General features: G+C 39.2%; 1 protein-coding gene across 8 annotated transcripts in view; it reads left to right on the top strand.

Moving 5' to 3' along the window:
• The window catches only part of ube3d (ubiquitin protein ligase E3D), a 64,971-nt gene that overhangs the window by 26,113 nt on the left and 16,709 nt on the right, over positions 1-22,149 (top strand). For 2 of the 8 annotated variants that reach the window (XM_073924971.1, XM_073924973.1), the window contains exons 10-11: positions 2,606-2,653; positions 19,222-22,102. The exons of 1 other annotated variant lie outside the window; for it this stretch is intronic. In XM_073924971.1, the coding sequence (XP_073781072.1) occupies positions 2,606-2,626 (21 nt within the window). In that variant the 3' untranslated portion in view covers positions 2,627-2,653; positions 19,222-22,102. 8 annotated transcript variants of the gene reach the window in all.

Here is a 22,149-nt window from a genome sequence, read left to right on the forward strand (position 1 = left end):
AACATTAGCAATAAGAGTACGGACGGTTCTACACTTCAAATTTCTATGGAAATAGTAAACCATCTGGGAACATTTGGCATACTCTTTTCAACACACCGCAGTTTGGGACACACTAATTCTGTTTTTGAATATTATTTAGGACGGATGGTTTGCGAATGAGGACGGAGTGTTTGTGTTTTTATCTTTGCAGCTAAAAAGTAAAAGTTTAGTTTCCTGTCAGCTCATTTGGCTGCATTTTTAATTGTCCACCTTTAGCTATGCTGGCATTATAGTGCTTCTCATCCACATTACTTAAGCCGAAATGCCTTTGAGTGAGAAAGAAGAATCATAATGAACAAAAACAAAAACAGCATCTCTTTGAAGCCGATGCGCCTTGGTATCAGACTGATAGCCTGGCTAAGATGCTTGCCTCAGCTGCAGCATATTTGCTCCCAATTAAGGAGACACAACATCTGTCTCCTGGCAGTTTTTCTTCAACTCGCTGTCAAGATCTTTAGGCTTAACCTATGGGGGAGAACAATCAAGCTTTATCCTCTTCTATTTACATCTACTGACAGCTAAATAGCATTGAATAGCAGATAAAGGGTAAGCTATGTTCAGGAATCCTGGCTAATGGGGTTCTTGAGAACTGTCTCTATAAAATTTGAGGTCTGAGGGAACAAGCCTGCTTTCTCTTTTGTAAGTCAGAATTATTTTGTCTCTGTTTATATATCGACGTTTAATAGAGCATGAAATTTTTCACAGTAGTTCCATTTAGACGTTAGATTTTTCTTGCCGATTTGTATAGTGGCAGTCAATGGTGATAATGTAGAAAATATTATCGTTATTATTATTGATATTATTATTAATATTGATATTATTATTGATATTATCATTAGTATTATTGATATTAATATTATTTATTTTATTATGAATATTAACATTTTTGTTATTTTTATTATTGATATTATTATAATTATTATCAATATTGTTATTATTATTGATATTATTATTAGTATTATTATTGATTTATTATTATTGATATTGCAATTTTTATTAATATTGTTATTATTATTATAGATATTATTATATTATTGATATTATTATTATTATTATTATTATTATTATTGATATTAATATTATTGATATAATTTTATTGATTTTATGATAATTATTATTATTATTGATATTATTATTATTGATAATATTATTATTAATATTATTATTGATGTTGTTGTTGTTGTTATTATTATTATTATTATTATTATTATTATTATTATTATTATTATTAGTGGTATTATTTTTATTGATATTATTTTTATGATGTAGTTCCTATAATATAAAGTAGTCCCTGTAATATTTTTTTTAAATTTACGTTTTTTATTTTTCTTGGCAATTCGTATAATAGTTTTACTGGAGTAATAATAATACTGACTTATATACTGTTCCAAATCATAGCGTCTACATAGGTAGCATTTAGCTAACGTATCATCCTAATTAAAATGACTGAGTAATTAAAGAATTTAGAATGCTTTTGCTTTTTAGCAGAAAGTTTACAAATTAATAACTCAAATGACTTGACAATGAAACTAAAAGTTTTTAATGATAATGCCAAATCACACTGTTCCAGCATAATAAAAATTAATACAGTATTATTTATGAAAAATTTAACTTTATATTCACTTTGTGTATTACTTATTGTTCATTGATGTTAGTAACTAACATTAACTAATAGACCATTATTTTAAAGTGTTGCCAATGTCTTTACTATCACGTTTGATCATTAGAATATGTCTATGCTGAATAAAATGTTATTATTATTAATAAATATTAGTAGTAGTAGTAGTAGTAGTAATGTAATGTATTGCAATAGTGAAGTAGGTTTCTGGTTATGGCACGATTTATTTAATCCATTAATTTTGCTCTGACGGCCTGTTTAGAGTAGTGTGTGAGTTACTGGTGCAGTAAAGCGACTGAAAGACCTTGTGGAGAATCCTTGAGCGAGAGTTTAACATCATCCATCACTGAACTCGAGGCCTGAGTGAAGATCATACAGTCATTTTCTCTACAGTCATTTTTTGTAAACTCGTTGCTCAGTGCACATAGATGTGTATCGCTCATTACAAAATGTTTATGTTAAACACAGGCTCATTGGCAAAATGAGCCCAGGGCTACATCGTTGTGCTTTATGCACACTGTACTATACTGTAGCTTACATGCGGATGTGACGTGATGTCATCCTCTTATTGCATATAGTAAAACCAACACATTAAATACATTTTTACATAAAAAGTGTAGTCTATTAGTTTATTTAGTTTATTAATTAGTGTATTAGTTTATTTAATTTTCATATTTAAAGATGTTTATGTGCTGCTGTGCGTCCCTGTGTGTAATAAGCAACATGCATGTATGTTTTGGACCCACCTATCACTTTTTTTACATAAAAAGAAGACCATAACTTTGCCACTTACTTTACATCAGCCTTCAGTTTTTTAGATGCTTAAAAATAGCAAACTGCCAACAATGCACTGGGAAAATAAGCCCAGGTCTACATTTTTGTATGCATACTATACTATACTGTAGCTTTTGTGGTTTTCTGAACATTGTCTATTCATCCTCTCTACAGGTGGCCTACATGCGGATGTGATGTGACATGATGTCATCATCTTATTGGGTATGAAACATGTGAAACCAACACATTAAATACATTTTTATATAAAAAGTATTTTGTTCTATAGTCTTTTCGTTTATTTTCACATGGTCTGCAAATATCTGTATGGTCAAAGAAAAAAAAGTGGCCTTTATATTAATAAAAAAAATACAAATTCTACTGCAATCAGGGTTTCTGCAGGTTCTATGAAGGTAAGTTTAAGACTGTTCAGGGTGATTTCACACTTGTTTCGATTGCCTGGTCCGAACCCAAGTTCAGTTGTTTTCCATCTGAACCCTGGTACACTTGCATCATCAAGCTGCTGTTGTGTGTACAGCTGTTGCTAGGTGATGGATGGCCATGGAAGCCATGGCAGAAAGCTTAGAATGACCAGGAGGCACCACTCAATGGAACGTTCCATTGCAACAGCAGCGCCCAGCAGCAGCCTCGGATTCCGCCACTTTGGAGTGGAAGTGTTCTGTCTTCCATTGAGTCTTATTGCAAGCAGCTACTTTGCTTTTTATTTATTTATTCATTTATAAAGCACATTAAAGCTGAGATACAACCTGAAAGACGACAATACAACACTTACTATCACTATCATCAGCACTTTTAACAGTTTATTTTACAGACTTTTAATATGCTGTTGTTCTATTAGAGTTTCATTTCAAAATGGCTACTGCGCCATGTAGGGCAGTCCCAAATCACACTAGAGTGTCGCCTCTTGGTGATTCTATTCTCTTTGGCCATGGCAAAGTCCCTTTAAGGCAAGTCATTTCACTCTGCGGCATCTTTGAAACTCCTCTCAGGCAGTTTGCTCGGGCATTCTGTTTGAATGGGGAAACATCAATTCTCCAAAACTGTTAGCCAAGCTTATGATGACCTTTCATATTAGAAATCACCAGCAAAATAAAACCACAACCGTCTCATAAGTTTAGTTTCTAAACGTCCGAATCGAGCAAAATCTGCATTTTTCAGGTTGCCTGAATGCGCATGCACACTTAAAAGGAATGAGATCAGAACACTGCTCTTCTGAAGTAATCCACAACTTGGTCTTGATGGCGAGTCTCCTCCAGAAATGACAGCGACTCTTTGTTTATAAGTGTGTGGGTTTTGGGTAGTTGCTGCAGTCATGTGATGTGCGTTTGACAGAAAGGACTGTACCTCACGCTTGTTTCATACAGATTACAAAACCGAAAAACTTTTCAAGTGTAGTTGGTAGAGCTGTGAAGCTACACTAGTCTCACGGTTTGGTTCGGTTACGATTATCATGCCATCGATTCGGTTCAATTCGATATTTCGGTGCATCACGGTGCATTGACGATGCCTTTATATTTTCTTCACAGCAGCAGCTCTTGTATTAAAATGTATGAATATATTTATATTTATATAGGCTATTATTTGTAATACAATTTTGTCATTTAATACAAACAGTCAGATATATAAACTGTAACTTTAAAAAAAAACGAGCATTAAACAAATAATATAATATAAACAAATATAAATATCCAGCTCAATTTCTAAACTTTGTCTAGTTCTCTTACACCTCTTTGATTGGTTACACCCTCAACAAAAACGGTTGTGATTGGCTCTTGCGCGCTGCGCTCTTCAGATGAATGATAAGCGGCAGACGGCAGCGGCGATCTCACAGCTGATCTATGATAGACACAGTGGAGAAAACTCTGCAGACACGCGCTCGTTTCTGTATCCAAAAGTAATGCTGTAAAACAGCCGAGAAGAGAAGAAAAGCCATGCCAGCAGGTCAAATGGGCGACTGTGTGTGTGAGAAAGAGACAGAGCGAAAGCGAGCGAGCGAGCGAGAGAGAGAGAAATGGAGTAGGCTAACGTTACTTTCATTCTCAAACACACACAGTGAAATTGTGCACAGTTCATGAATATTAAGTAGTTAGAGCGTTGTAAATACTCGCGATCGTCTCCCTCGCGACAGAGCGCATATGAGGTAAATGACGTTAGTAATAACCGGTTATGATTATTACTGAACCGATACCGAATTGTCCGCGTCTGCATCGCAGTGCATCGAAGAAACAATTAATTTTGACACCCCTAGTAGTTGGCTCATTTAAAAGATGTCAAGCTTTATGTGGACTCATTTGTTATGTCTGTGAAGCACGTATGTGCTGAGATTCCAGTGCGTTTGTTGACCACCAAACTGTCTTAAAAGCAGGTGTGTGGCACAAGCTTCTCTGTCAGTCTTTATCAATCAATGATTGGCTCCTGTACTAGTGTGCGGGGCTTCATTTGTCATATTGACGTTACACTTTTCCCTATTCAAAACTATATGAGTGACACAATTCTCGAGTCTTTGGCTGAAGTCAGATATTCTGCTTTCTGACACAGAACGCACAGTCTTTTGTTTTGATTTCTATAACCAGCTCACTGCTACATTAAACATTAATTACTGTATACTTCAGCACTCCAGGTTGCTTTGGTGGAAAATACAGTGTATTCCATTACAGTCCTTCAGGCTGCCTCAATATATGTGAGAGTGTCCAAAATGCGACTTTCACAGGACATTTTTTAAGACTTTATATTATATGACTTTCTCAAGACCCCCGCAAACCCCGTGCAATATAATTATAATGCACTTCTAAAACGCATTACAGGCACGTCGGTTCACTTTGTGTCTCCGAGTTTATGAGTTTATGAGTGTGTGTGGTCCAGAAACACTGTGTTCCAGACTTGACTGAGTAATGTATTCATCCAGCTTTCTGAGCTCACCGTGCCTGATAACACACCATGATGACGGCGTCTAATGACAGGTGGGAACACACTTTTCCCTGCGTCTTTGTGTGTAATGCTCAGAAATGGGTTTTACATACTGTTGTTTTAAAACCGCCATCTCACATCTGCATAGCAGCACCATAATCAGAATGCCTTAGCAACCACATTTATCAAAATAAAGTCATTAATTTAATCTAATTTAATTTATATTTTTATATTATTTATTTTAATTGCTCCGTATTTTCCTGCAGAGATTGTTTCAAAGTATCTTAAAAGGATAGTTCAAACAAAAATTTTAATTCCGTCATCATTTACTCATCCTTCGCTTTTCCCAAACCTGTTTGAGTTTCTTTCTTCTGTTGAACTCTAAAGAAGATATTTTGAAGGATGCAAAAAACCTGTAACCATTGACTTGGGGATAAAACAAATACAATGGAAGTTAATGGTTACAGGTTTCCAAAGTTTTCTCACAATATCGTCTTTTGTGTTCAACAGATTAGCAGAATAAATAGTATGTAGGCTGTATATTGGCCCATATAATAAGGCTGAGTAAATGGTGAAAGGATTTTTCGCGGAAGAGAGCGGGGGTTGATGTTGCAGACAAAAGTGTAGAGCGGGAGGTGAGGGGGGGGGATGGTTGTATTGGATGGTAATGGGATTGATTGAAACAAGTATATATAGGATATGTAAATGATGACAGGATTTTTAGCGGACAAAAAGTGGAGAGGGCTACGATTGTGATGGAGGGATTTGGGATTGATTGGGCCTCCTAACCCTAATTCTGGGGGCCCCAACACAGTGTGAATCATCCTAAGTCAGGGATGGGCAAACTTGATCCTCGAGGGCCGGTGTGCCTGCAGAGTTTTGTTCCAACTCTAATCAAACACACTTGCTTGTAGATTTCTAGTGATCTTGAATACACTGATCAGCTTGTTCAGGTGTGTTTGATTAGTGTTGGAGCTAAACTGTGCAGGACACCGGCCCTCCAGGACCGAGTTTGCCCATCCCTGTCCTAAGTTCTCCTCCTAGCAGCGCCCATGGCAGGAGGTAGTGTTTTTTTGTGTCGACTAATATTATTTTAGCATTTTAATTTTTATATTTAAAGATATGTGCTGCTGTGCATCCCTGTGAGTGTAATAAGCAACATGTGTGGATGTTTTGGATCTGCCTATTACCAAAGTAAGTCATTTCACTCGGCGGCCATCTTTGAAACGCCGCTCGGGCATTCTGCTAGAATGGGGAAGCATCAAATTCTCCAAAACTGTTAGCCAAGCTTACGATTACATTACATATTTTGAATCACCAATAAGGTTAAACAACAGCTGTCTCATAAGTTTTGTTTCTAAACGTCTCAATCAAACAAAATCGGCATATTTTCAGGTTGTCCAAGCTAATGTGCATGTGCACTAGAAAGGAACAAGATCACGACACAAACCTCTTTTATGGCCGTATTACACATTATCATCCTCTGGATAATGATCGCCAGATCACGCTGCTCTTCTGAAGTCTTGATGGTGAATCTCCTGCAGAAATGACAGCGACTCTTTGTTTACACGTTTGTGGGCGTTTGAGTGGTTTCTGTCATGTGACGTGCATTTGACAGGATGGACTGTATCTCCTGTTTATTACACAGATTTCAAAACTAGACACTTTAGTTTTCAAGTGCACTTGGTTCATTTAAAAGCACAGGTGTTAAGCTTTATGTGGATACATTTATTATGTCTATGAAGCAAGTATTTGCTGAGATTCCAGTGTGTTTGTTGACCACCAAACTGCTGTAAAAGCACACGTCTGATCTGAGTTCTCCCCTTGGAGAAATGTCAGTCTGTAGCGATCAATGATTGGCTCCTGTATTATTAGGTGGGGCGCTATATAAATAAACATTACAATACATTACAATACTGTATAATTTATGTTGCGTGGGTGTTGAGATCCCGATCTCTTTTAATGATTAATCGTGCAGCTTACACTGAATGCAGGCTAAACGAGGAGTGACAGAAAACACCTTTAATAACCTAAGAAACCCACCGCATCCCCAATAACCCACCACAACTTTTTCTGTCATCATTATATTTTACAGGAAGGCCATAATGCTTTCAAACATGTGATTTGAATGCTGCAAGAGGCTATCGTTATAAATTTAGTAAAGTAAATAAAATGTATTAATCTGCCGGCCTAATTCTGTACTAATCCCGGATCAACCGTGATTCGCTACACCCCTACCTATCACTAACACACTTTTCAAATAACAACAACAAAATGCACCATTGACTTTAGACCAGTTTACATATTTAAAGATATTTATGTGCTGCCATGCATCCCTCTGTGTGTAATGAGCAACGTGTATCCATGTTTTGGATCTGCCTATTACTAACACGATTTTTAAATAATAACAATAAGAACAAAAATGGCGCCGTTGACTTTAGACCAGCATTTAGTTAGCTATTTTAGTTGATTTAAAATAACATCATGCCAACAATGCACCTTAACACACCACCGTTTCAGACCAGCACACCTATGGGCGCACAAATAAGTGCAAATGCATTTTTTATTTAAGCAATGTGGCACAAAATGTAAAAATGATACCTGCGCTGGGCTGAAATTAGCAAAAAAGAAAAATTGAGTCGCACCTTATATTGAGTCCTTAGGCCGTACTCACACTAGTTACAGTTGCCTCGAACCGGGCCAAAGCACGCTTGCCCCCCCCTCCCGTCTCCCCCGACGGCCTGCACTCACACTACAATCGGGCCTGGGCACGCTTAAGTCATCGATGTGCGCTGTTCAGTGAGCGCTCTCGCTCAGCAGCACAGTGGAGATTTGTCTAGTTATATCGTTTCAGTTGTTTGTTATGCAGTGACATGCAGTCAAATATTTAGACTAACAGTCTTTAGGGATGCGGTGACACGCAGTCAGATATTTCGCCGAACAGATCCGCCACTTTTGGCGCTCATAAACAATCATAAAGTCCTCGTGCTGCAGGAATGAGGAGGTCTGCTGTAGGTGTGCAGCTGTCGTGCAGTGAGGGGTTTGCATATTTAATAAACTACGGCAGTTTGCATTCACTGAACAGTAAGAATGATTAATAAATCATACGAAACAGCCCCTTAAAGTCACATCTCGCTTTCAGTTTCAGGCTTTGACGCATTTTGTACTCACACTACAAACAGACCGCGCTAAAGCCCAAGTGAACCGCGCTCAGGCCCACCTCTTCCAACCAGGCCAGGGCCGGCCAAGTGACGAATGTCTAAGCCCGATTCAGCACACTCACACTTCTCTAACAATCCGGAAAACGGGCCTGGGCACGGTTCAGATAGCATAGAATGAGTAGGCCCTTAGACTTCTTACGCTGCACTTTATAAATGTCCCATCATCACTCACTCCTGTTCCTCCCTCAGATCCATCTCTCATAATGATGATGGAGGTTCAGGCCGTGAATGTGAGTCTCTTGTGTCTCATTAGAGCTGTCAGCGGCATCCGCATGGCCCACAGAAAGGCCAGGCCTGCGGGCAGAAACACTGGTGCTCCGTCCAGCTGTGTTGTACAGCGAGTTGAGGAGGTTTTCTTCAACAGATTTCATTATGAAGCAAACCTGCAGCGCGAGCGGCCGCAGCGAGAACTCCACGCTTTATTGCTTCAGCATCTAAACACGAATCAGCTTTGCAGAACTTTTTGGCTTGTTTTTGATGATCTGTTTGTAAAAAGCCTTTCGGGGGATCTGTGGAAAATCAAAGAGCTGTCAAGAGAGAAAGATCAAATGATGAGCTATGAAGTTGATACACAGAAAAGCAGAGCAGAATGAGGGAATTTTTTACACTTTAGCACTTTAACTAGAATTAGTTCTTAGTAAATTCCTGTTTAAAAGCGATCAATTCTATATTTTACCTTTGCAGTGAGAAGAGATTCGCTGTCTTAAAGGGATATCTTCCCCAGAAATGTGATATTGTTTACCCTCAGGCCATTGAAGGTGACTTTCTTTTCAGGAGACAATAAAAGGTGGGAGTATGCAGACATCCCAAGTTGGTAAAAGTCATTTCCGGGGCATACAGAGTTGACTTGCGGGAGGTTGCAGGAGAGTGGGTGCCTGAAGAGCGGGGGGTGGGTGGGTCAGTGAGTGAGTGAGCAAGTGAGCGAGCGATGTATCTGAGTAGGGGCGTATGCACGCACAACGTACCTGTAGAGCGGTGGGAGTGAGCTGCGTGCGACGTACCTGAAGAGCTGAGATGGATGCAGTGGAGAGGGGTGTGCGACGTATTTAAGGACCGGGCGGGAGACGCGTGATTTCTGGGAGATTATCATTCATTTGCAGGCATCCGGGAGTCTCTATGCATTTGCTGGATACTGCCAGAACTTCCGGGAGACTTGGGATGTCTGAGTATGTATGTTTAACACCCAGGGGTTGAACTACGTATTACACGCCTGATTCAAAACACACGCAAACGCAGGTTGCCAGATTGACGACACCAACAGGAGTAAGCCTGACTATCAAGCCTAAAAGCTGATTTAGGGCTGATTTAAACGATGTTCGACTTAAAAGCAACTGCACATGATATAAGGAATATTTTCAATATTAAAAGGAGTTTTTGTCCTATCCAAGACCTGAAATTTATATTTTAGAAAATCCCAGTAGATCAGCAAATTCTGAAATTCTCAGACCAGCCTGTCTGGCACCAACAACCATGCCACGTTCAAAGTCACTTAAATCCCCTTTCTTCCCCATTCTGATGCTCGGTTTGAACTGCAGCAGATTGTCTTGACTATGGCTGCGTTCGAAACTGCATACTTCCATACTATATAGTACGCTAAAATCAGTATGCAAGCCGAGTAGTGTGTCCGAATTCACAGAATTCGAAAATCAGTATGCGAGAAGTACCCGAATAACTTACTACTTCCGGCAAGATTCTGAAGTGCGCATCCCATGCACGCTGCGCTATCCCATAATGCCCTGCGAGAGAATTCATGAATGGAAGTGAAGCGACGCAACTTGCGCAGGTTGGTCACGTGACCATGACAAAATGGCGGATGTAGTACGTCAGAATTCCATTCATACTTTTCCCATTCATACTGTATAGAACGTACTTTTCTAACGGCCGAGTAGTACGTTTAAATTCAAATGCAGTACCTACTGAGTAGTAGGCGGTTTCGGACGCAACCCATGTCTACATGCATTGAGTTGCTCCCATGTGATTGGCTTCCGTTGAAGAGCAGCTGGACAGGTGTACCTAATAAAGTGGCCGGTGAGTGTATTTCTGTGCTGGTGTGAATCCCTGTGTGTGTAATAAGCAACATGTATGCGTGTTTTGAACATCTGCATTTTGCAGGAGGGCTAATAAAAATGTGCAGAAACACTGTGATCTCTTTGAAACTCAAGGGGTCAGTGGAATAAAACCACATGCTGTTTTGACCTCCAGAGGGAAGTCGTGATGATAGATAGATGGTAAAGCAGAAGGCAATCCATTTGCCAACACACAGCCGAGATAAATAACCCAATTTAACCAGCCGAGTGCTTCTGCCACCTGCCCGTAGCAGTACAGCAGAAAAAAAACACACACATGATCCATCCAGCACTCTTCAGCAAAGCACAACTCAATAGCAAACACACAACCTTGAAATCAATATATAAAGTTCTTATTTTAAATGGAATATCACAGTGTTTATTATTAATTATATTCATTATTTTGTTTAAGTTCTTGTGAAATTTAATTAAAATAACTCCCCCTTACTCTTTTCTGATTCTGATTTTACAATACATCTTTTAGCCCAGGGGTTCCCAAACTTTTCAGCCCGCGACCCCCAAAATAACAATGCCAGTGACTCGCGACCCCCAATATCCTCTGAGGTGATTATAAATACAGAAATGCATGCAATGACGCAGACACACCAATTAAATTTGTGTCAGTGCTTTAAATGTGCCAGAAAGTATAACCTGATGTTATAAAATCAAAATGTATCTGACGCTATTGTTGCCTTTAATATAATGTAATTACCCCAGGGGTCGCAATCCAATAGAACTAGTAACTATAAGCTACTATAGTAACATAGTATATAGTAACTATAAACGGCTATTTTTATTTTCAGTATAGTTATGGATAAAATGTTAATTCTTATGGTTTAATAAAAATAAATAGATTTTTGGAAATCACCAGGCGACCCCCCTTCATTGCCCCGCGACCCCTCGGGGGGTCCCGACCCCCACTTTGAGAACCACTGTTTTAACCTAACGCCTGTTTCACACCGCAAGTGTCAGCGGCGCGTAAGCAGAGCGTGCGCAGCGCGAATGTCGAGCAGTAGCTGCGTCTGCAGCGCGCAGGTCTTCGGCAGCTCCTGCAGAGATCAACCTATCTCTGTCTTTTACCTAGTTACCCATGTCTCTCTATATTCAAATACACTTTTTAAACTTTTCATCTTCACCAAGGCCCATCCTATGCTGTTTCTTTAACCTGCAAATATTTATTTTAAAAATTTTATAGATCAAATAGTACTGCATAACTTATATGAAAAGTGTCTACAGTCAGAAGACAATCGCCTGTGATATCATGTCATTTGTTTTTTTAAATATCAGGTTGCTGTAGACCTAGTTATAATAATATTTATACAATATAGTTATAATGATATTTATACATGATCAAACTAGTGTTACTTTCTCCGCTTCAGTGATGTCCAGCGGCAGAATAACAGCTCGTTAATTCATGCTCGTGTAGAGGATGAGACGGACAAAAGTAACCAATGCATGCCTTTCTTTAACTTATTTTCGTGTTGTCAGATTCACAGTGCAAACAGCCCCCGGTAGGAATAACTCGAGTGAACAAAACAAAGCCGATTAAAACTTTCTTCCTCTGCTCAGCTGCACAGAACACAGCGAGCTCACATCATCCAGCATGCGAGTCGAACTACACTACCCACAATACACTGCGCTATGGACTACAAATCCCATAAATATTCTATTTCCCCTCTCCTACAACACTAGTGTGCAACTTAAGCAAAACTGATAGTAAAATAGTTTTACATTTGGTTTTGTAGTTCGGGCCGAAATAAATGTTTGTTGCCGTTTTTAATCGTTTTAAGTTAATTTGAATGACTATATATAAACCATTTGACATTATTAACGCATTTATTGGATGAAATTGCTACTTTTTACTGTCATTCAATGTGTTTTGGTCATTATCAATGCACTGTCACTTTAACTGAGTGTGAGCAGCGCGTCAAAAATAGACCCAGCGCTGAAACTATCGATGCACTGCTGCTTTGGCGATGCTCACGCCTCAATCTGACGCGCTGCTGCTGCGTGCGGTATGAAAGCTGTAATCTGTTAACATGGACGCTGAAAACACACGCGCTGCTCACGCGCCGCTGACGCTTGCGGTGTGAAACAGGCGTAAGATTGACAGAAAATCAAAGCTAAATATCAAAGCTAAAATAAAAGCTAACAAAAATGATGTGCAGTATTTCGCCTATTACACAGGTATTTTACAAAACATATTTTAGCCTAAAATTTACAGAAAATCAAAGCTAAATGACTTAAACAAATTATATTCCGAATTTAAAGTTGATATCACAAAATGGTAAATTATCCTGCCTATTACATGTATACTTGCCACAAAAAGTAAAAATTAGACATAAAAAACTGTAATGAACCATCTTAGTTTATTAATTCTTCAATTAAAGCAAAAGTGACTGAAATTAAACAGATGGAGGTAGCATACACTAACCTACATATTATTCAGCCACAAGATGGCGCCAAATTGGCATATTCACTGATGGTCAATATGATTGGAAGCACTTGGATGAAGTATCTTGTGTTACAACTATCAGCGGTTGTCATCACTAAATAACATATCTTGGAATTTTATGACTAACCAATCCGAGTCCAGTATTCCAGACAGCCATGTGATGAATTAAAATAACATTCGTGTTCCTGTGCTTTGAAACGTGAACATCTCACACTTTTGACTTGCAGATCTGTAATCCAGTAAATGATAGAATTGTTTTAAGGGTCTGAATAAGTTACACGAGCAACTATTTGTGATTTTATTATTTTCCGAAAAATGAGTTTGTTCTGAATTATCCCTCGTGGTCTTGTCGGGGAAATAAAGCGTGTTTTGTGTGTTGAGCACTGAGCCTGAGGACACAGCAGTGAAATCTCACTCATTGGGTTATTTCGCAAGAGCTCTGCATGAAATCAGATCAGATGTGGCCGTGGGCTGCTTTATTCTCCTCTCCGTCTGCATTTGTGCATGTATGTGAGCAAGTTCTGAATGACTCTCTGAAAATGTTGTGCTTCATTATTGTCACGATTTTCCACATGTTTACTGAGGGGCTCTGCTTTTCAAACTAATGCTTTTATTTTTCTGATTTTTTTTTATTAATAATTTTACTTTTTTTATCTGACACAGAAAAGATTTTAAATATATTATTAGTTTTTACAGAATGTTCTTTGTAGTTAATAAAGAGCCCATATTATGGGTTTTTGAAAATGCCCTTCCATGTAGTGTGTAACACAGCTCTAAGTGAAGTGAAATATCCAGCTAAGGCTTAAATCTGTAAGTGTACAGTGTTTAAAACTGTTGATTCATCTATAAAAGAGTCGACTCATAGTGCTTCAAACGAGTCGCCTTGATACCGATTCATTAGGTGTTTCGCCATGACGTACAAACGAAACCAAGTTATTCATGTGCACGCGCAAACCCGGGAGATTTAAAACCTGCGGCCCCGCCCTCTGACACAGAAACCCAGACACACACACACACACCCACAAACACACGCACACAAACATGCCAATAGATTGAAGTTACACTGCACATGGATATTATTGAGTCTCTACCCAAAGATGAAACCTCAGCGAGCTAAAATCCACGCCTACACTATCGAGCGTGTATGAACTGTGATTACTTTTATATTGCTGATTAGCTGTTGGGCATTTCACTCTCTCACTGAAGGCAGTCGACCAATCGCAACAGACTGTCATCGGTCCAATCAGCGCAGATTAGCTTCGCGCTAAGGAGGGGTTTGTGAACAAATGAATCACTGGACGATTCATACTGGAGTCGCTGGGATAATTAGGTAAAAATAAATGCAGATTATAAGACCATGAAAGTGTTTTTTGACCTTGCATGCATATTAGACTGTTGTTGGAGACCCTTAAAACCAAGATATGACCCTATTTCATGTATAATATGGGCTCTTTAATAATTATCAGGGCTTGACATTAACTTCTTTGATCACCAGCCAGTGTAGCTAGTAGTTTTTTTAAACATTACTAGACACTTGCCATTTTCACTTGCCACAATTTTATTGTTGGGAATTTGTATTTTCTACTCATAAATGTAGCTTTGACGTGCTAAAATTACTTGCTTTAGATTTTGTGTTATCCCCACGTGTCTCCTCATTAATTTCACTTTTTCACAATTTCACAGCTTGTTCAATAATCGTGAGCAAATGGGTCAGGGTTTCACAGTTTTTATTTCACACAATTTTCAGAGCTCAAAATGAAGGATTTACCTCATTTATTTCTGACCACACCAAACATAAACAATTAATTATTCCTTAGCCACAATTTTTAAATGTGTGAAAACAAGCTAAATATAGCTGTATTCTATACTATTTATTTATACAATCTATTTATTTGGGAGTTACTTCCGATTAAAGCAATGTAATTGGAAAAATTTACCAAGACAAAGCAGGTAATAAACATAATGAAAGGATGATCACACACGGTTCAGCAACAGGTGCTGCATATGAAAAGACAAATCTGGAACTCTTGAAAGCAGCAGGACTGTGGGTGCATGTTCAGCACATTTTGTCTGGTCTATTTGAAAGAGTAACAATCACAACATGTTCTGTTTCTAGACACTCGCTTCACGCAAGGAAACGGGAGCACGCGCATGTTTTAAACAGTCGCGCGCATCGCCTCAGCTGTTAGCACGAGTGACTGTCCTCTCATTCGGTATTCACCTGCTTTCTATTGCTCACGCAAACGCGATAATTTTTGTCTGTCGTGTTGGTTCTCAATTCTAAGATCGCCTTTGCATGCATGTTGGACCATCCTTATTGTCGAACTCAGCTTTAAAGAATTATTATCCGAGAAAATAATTTTTTTAAACAGCCAAAGTGGCTAGTAGTCTTGTCCTCTGAAATCTACCCGCATTTGGCACGTTGGTGGATGTTAATGTCAAGCCCTGATAATCATTATTACAGTATTATTATATCATGTATAATAACTGCAATAATAATGCACAACCTAAAAAATATTATAATTAATAAAAAATAGTTGTTTATAATGGTTTCGACCACATATTTTATACAAATGCTGTTGTCACAACCAATGTTATATGACCGCAATATTATTCCTTTTTATTAATATTTTCTAAAGTCTGAAGTAATCAACGTAACTATGTTGGTTATCTTCTCTTTTTTTCTGTTTTATTCAGGTTTTTACCCTAATACTATGTTAAAGTAAATAAAAATGTGAGGAGTCGCTTTGGCAGCAAACTGCCTACTTTTTTCATATTAAATATTTGATCCTGATCAGCCTAAGCTGGTTTTAGCGGCTCATTTTCCAGCCTGACCACCTAAGAAAAGGCCAAAACCCCTCTAAAACCAGGTTGATCGACCAACTTAAACAAGCCAACCAGCCTAGGCTGGTTTAGGCTGTTTTTTTCAGCAGGGTCACTGTTGCTTCTGAAACTCTTCCAGTCTCTGTTTCTGCCTCAGTTAGACTTTTCCAAGTGAACGTTTTTTTGTCCTTCACTCTTTGAATGTAGAAACCATTTCACACACTGAACAATTGAAGGTGAAGATCAAAATGGCACAATGGAGGATTGTGGAGAAGAATGAACAGGGAAGATAGGCCATGTTTAAAACAATTAAAGTCTTAAAGGTATAGACTAATTGATCTTAAAGCATCGGGCTAAAGAACAGTTCCATTCTCTTAGTGCTTGGAGAAAAACGAAGCTGAAATCAAACCTGATGGCTTTACGCTCAGTTGTACTCTGAGTGCAGTTGCTAAAGTCATTTGATTGAACTATTAGTAAATAATGGATTCCATTTGAGTCTATTCTTCATTAACATAAAGGGTGCAAAAGTTGTATGGACTAATTTTATTGTGCTTTTATTGTTTTTTTTTGTTTTTTTTTGATTTCTGGTCGAATAATTGTTATAAGTACAGGAGGCTGTTAGTAAAGCCCGACACAAAGCAGAGCACTGTTGTATAAGACAGAAGCGCTGTGTTTCGCTGAAAAGAACAGTCTGGATGTACTTTATCCCGATTATTAAAACATAAAAATTTGACACTGAGCTGAGCTGTAATAGTTTATTAATTCTTTAATTAAACACTGAGCTGACAGAAACAAAACCTGCTGATGGAGTAGAGTGCCACAAGATGCCAAACAGTCAAAAACCGTGACATTAAAGCACGGCATGATGGGGTGGGTGTAGGGGAGTTCCTCAGTCGTTATGTCAGAGGATGACAAGCTGACAGAACATTGCTGCAGCTCTGATACAAGTTTTATTAATGGAGAAAATCAGAAAAGCACTGCAGTGTTTGGGTGCTCTGTTTGTCTGAGATAATTAGTACAACGAGATATATATATTCCTTAAAAAGTATGAAGCTGATTGGTCGGTTCTTGTCACATGACTCGTGGCATTTTGAAAAATTGCATGTGGTACTCACTGCAGAGCCACACGGGCAGAGCTGGACTACAGCAATGTCGAGCCTGAGCTCCAGCTACTATAATTTTGCTTACAATATGCATGCGTAAGCTGCGCACTTCCACTGGAACAATGAACTTGCGCGCGGAAAAGATGTGATACGTGAACGGAAGTCATTTGGGATCTCCAGCAGTTGATCTTCTTGCTCAGACATGCTGGATTCACCTGATTTGTCGACAAATTGGTTGCAGATCCATTCCTTGGCAGTTCGTGGATCCTTCACTGGGCCTTTTCCCCTTCGCAAAGAAACTTTACAAAGACGTCTGTTTCTTAAGCCTGGTTTATACTTCTGCGTCAGGTGACCGGCGTAACCCACGGCGCATGCAATGGCTGTGCATTTATACTTCTGCGCGCTGTCTCTGTCGGTCTGCATTAACACTTCCGAAACGCTAGTTGGCAGTGAGGTGTAAATGTTCCTCTGTGTCGAGTTTCTTCGCTGCTTTTTTGATTTTCCTGAACACTTCCGGGATGTACAAGTGGCTCAAACTCGCACATTTTGTGGCAGGAACCGGCGGACGTGCAACAACTTTAACTATGAGGTAAGCACAAAACAAAACTTTCCATCCGGAGCTCCTTTACGGGACTCCACCCTTGTAAACAATCGCGCGCACCATTCGCGCGGCTCCCGGTCCCGCCCAGACTCGTCAGCGCTACCAAGCCGACCAATCACAGAGCTTACGCTACATGTCGTTGCAACGTGTAGTTACAATTTTTGAGAGGTGCACATCAGTGACAGCGACGGCCACGGCGAATGGCTATGCGTCAGCGCCGTAGCATACACCGGCGTTTAACGCAGAAGTATAAATCAGCCTTTACTCATTTTGCTGCTTGTGGGTTAAACTTTAGTGCTTGAGTGACCGAGAGAAAACAGTAATTTTTCTAAATTCAGACTCAGATAAAATAAATAAATAAATAAAACGGAAATAATAATGATTTCTTATGAAGCCCAGAACCAATTGATCCATGGACTGGTACTGGCCCGGGGGTTGGGGACCACTGGTAAAGAACATGCACTATCCTACACATTATTCAATCACAAGATGGCGCAAAGCAGCAGCTTGGGAGACAAAATATGTATGTGAACATATACAGATATGTATATAACATAACAGATGAAGCTGCGTTATTCAGCGGTTGTTTTCTTGGAATAACATACCTTGGAATGTCACGACTGACCAATCAGAATCAAGTATTCCACTCAGCTGTGTAATAATAATAAATGTTGAGCCCATGTAGGCTATTTGAGTGCAAAAGGTCAGCTCACTCAGTGTATGTATCCATAAGCTCCTATGAAAACAGCGTAACCAGAGAACACTAATTGGCTCCATCAGCGGCATGATGAAGGTAAGAGTTACAGCTGAGCGCCACACATCTGCTATCTATCCCGCACACTCGGGTTTCACAGCACTTGAGCAATATTACATTTCGCGTTACTGGACAACACATGTACTGTTTAATTAGAGCAAAGCTTCAGGTGGGCTGTCTCGGTTAGCACACATTACACCGGCCCACAGAAACACTTAACCTCCCTGCCATCCTCTCTGACCTCATGTATAGCTAATTACATTAATACAGCTAGATTTGTGACCCCGCACCACAAAAACAGACATAAGGGTCAATTGTTTTATACAACTGAAAGCGAAATAAATTCATTTGTCATTGATGTATGGTTGGTTAGGTTGGGTAACTATTTGAAAATCTGAAACTGTACTGTACGAAAGTCTTAAGCACTATACCAGCTTTGTTGATCCTAAAACTTTTGCATTATATATAATCAATTAGTAATCATAGGAAATATGTACAAAAAACAACAACAGCAGCACAACATTTCCTCTTTAAACAAGAGTCTATGTTTAATATGGCTTCCCTTGGCACTTGGAAATGTTTTGATCTAATTGTCCTGACATTTTCGAGAGGGGTCTGGATGCAGACCTGGTGCAGTGCAATCTGAGCTACATCCAATGCTTTTTAATGGGCTTACCTAACCCTACCCCTCACAGTGATGTCACCCGCTCCATTTGAATGCATTGTGTCTGACATTGCATCGCTGAGTGATGCATTCTCAGCCCCCAGATACTGTTGACATTTTCTGAAATAATGAGTTCATCTTTAGGTTTAGAGTGTCATATCTTTCTCTTTCTGTCCAGGTGATCTCACACAGCCTCAATAATATTTAGGTCTGGACCCTGTGGAGGCCATTTCATGACTGTCAGAGTTTTATCAGCTGTTTTCTTTCTCCAAATATGATTTTGATCATTATCATACTAAAAAAATAATCAAACTGAGTTTTATTTTTTATTTTTTCAGAAAATCCATATTATTCACAAATTGAACTACATATTTACTATGGTATTTGATGTAAAACCATAGTAACTACAAAATGAAACAGTTTTACTGTGAATTGACAAAATTATCTGAATAAAAATTTGATTAAGCACTTTTTAGCACTGCCTTAGAGTTTATCACCAATTTATTTATTTATTTATTTAGTAAAATTGTCAGTAAACCATTTACACTTATGATTTACATTCATTCATTCATTTTCTTGTCGGCTTAGACCCTTTCTTAATCCGGGGTCGCCACAGCGGATTGAACCGCCAACGTATCCAGCACGTTTTAATGCAGCAGATGCCCTTCCAGCTGCAACCCATCTCTGGGAAACATCCACAAACACTCATTCACACACACACTCATACACTACGGACAATTTAGCCCAATTCAACTGTACCGCATGTCTTTGCACTGTATGGGAAACCGGAGCACCCGGAGGAAACCCACGCAAACTCACGGAGAACATGCAAACTCCACACAGAAACGCCAACTGAGCCGAGGATCGAACCAGCGACCTTGCTGTGAGGCAACAGCACTACCTACTGCGCCACTGCTTCGCCCATATGATTTACATTCTTTTCCAAATAACTTCTCAAAGAAATCGCACACAAATCAGACGATATCCATTTTCTCGGTGCATCATGATGTTGAGCAAGTGCGAAGTAATGTCTGAGAAGGTCTGTTGATTTGTTCTGCTAGAAGTCGTTATTAGTGAAGCCCCGGCTGAGGAGCGCAGCACACACTCCATTACAATCCACATGCTTCAGTGTCAGCGTCGCTCCCGCTTAAAAGCAGACTAACAAGATTACACTGGGAAACATTTTGGAGTTCACCATTTGAATTGGGCATTAGATCGATGAGGAATGGGAATTTACTTCCAGAGCATCTTAGAGGACCGAAAACGACAATTCTGTCATTGTTTACTCAAATATGGACTGAATTTAGGAGCAGCTCTTTTTTTATTTTGTAGCAACCACAACTCTTAAGACGATCGCGAATTGAAGAGTGGGGTGGGGTTAAGATACTTGGTGGACTGGTTAATAGTCAGGAATTGAAGACCAGGGGGCACTGTGCATAACTTAAGTGTGATTAGAATAGTTGCTTTCTTGTTTTCTCTAGCTTGCAAATTATGTATTTAATTGTTTTGTTACTTGCAATCAGTCCATGCGGCTTGTACTGTATCGGGTTAACTCTATATTCTCATATTGTGTGTAAAACCACATTGAAATTCGATGCATGTCACTTTGTTTACGGATATAAATGTGTTTGTGAGCTCACAGTCCTCTGCCGTTTGTCATTGCTATGGCCACCATCAGCTGTTCCTTTACACGTGCGGCGGTCAGGTTTTTAATATAGTTCAGCTTTTGCCGCTGTGTGGATTAATACTGAATGTGTGTCGTTGGTTTTGTTTATGGTTAAGAACAGATCAATATGCTGGTGTTTAACTGCACTGCTTTAATGCACTCCTGCATTGGGCTCACACATACACTCTGCACTCTGACTACCACATTGTTGATAAGCCGTGGTGGCCGTTTCTCTCCGTCTGGCGCTGAACGCAGTCGACCAATCGCAACAGACTGGGTTAACGGACCAATCAGCACAGATTAGCATCGCGCTAAGGAAGGGTTTGGAACAAATGAATCGCTGAACGAATCATATAGGAGTCGCTGGGTTAATTATGTGAAACTAAATGAATATTATATGACAATAGCCCCTTTCACACATACAGACCTTTCCGGAAAATTGCCGGCAATTTTCCGGAAAGGTTGTATGTGTGAACAGGTCCTTTTTGAAAATACCGGTAAATTCGTTCTGGCTATTTTCCGGAAAGAGAAGTTGTAACATTACCGGCAATTTGCCGGAATGCTGCGCTGTGTGAATGCAGAAGGAAGATTGCCGTAATAAGCACGTGCACGTCTAGAACGTGCTGACGTGAGACGTCTGCTTTAGCCAATCACAACAGTCAGACACATTTACGTCCGCGCAGTTTGTGAGGATAAAAGCCTTTGAATATTTTTCCAGACACATTTAGATGCTAGAAGTTAGTCAGATCACGTTTATATGTTCTTCTTAATGCCAACTGTGTAAATAATCATCGATGAGATGCTTATGATAAGCCGTTGTTTGTTTACCTTCAAGCTTTGCGTGTGCCTGTGAAACAGCCTGTGAGCGCCTGCACACGCACATATTATGAACATCTCGACATGCGAAAGTGATCCTGCGAAAGTTGTTCACAATATTGATCATCCACAGAGTTTGTAATTTAGTCAAATGTTTACAAATACAAGCGCAGCCGTTTAAAGCTCATTTGTGGTGAATGATGTCAGAATTTACCAGTATTTAGGAATGGATGTGTGAATGCTCTTTTCCGGAAAATTTCCGTAACGTCCTCGCCTGTGTGAACAGCGCTTTTTTGAATATACCGGTAAAGTCGTTCCGGAAATTTTCCAGAAATTTACCGGTATCACTGTGTGAAAGGGGCTACTGAAAGTGTTTTTTTCATGCTGCATGCATATCATAAAGAGGAGACCATCAAAACCAAAATATGACCTTATTTAATGCATAATATAGATTTAAAAGAATTAAAACTGCTTTTATTCCAGCCGAAATGAAACAAAACTTTTTCCAAAAGAAAAAATATTACAGGAAATACTGTGAAAAATTCCTTGCTCTGTTAAACATCATTTGGGAAATATTAAAAAAAGAAAATTCACAGGAGGGCCAATAATTCTGACTTCAACTGT

This window comes from Danio rerio, chromosome 16 (genome assembly GCF_049306965.1).
Source record: "Danio rerio strain Tuebingen ecotype United States chromosome 16, GRCz12tu, whole genome shotgun sequence".
NCBI classification, from domain to species: domain Eukaryota; kingdom Metazoa; phylum Chordata; class Actinopteri; order Cypriniformes; family Danionidae; genus Danio; species Danio rerio.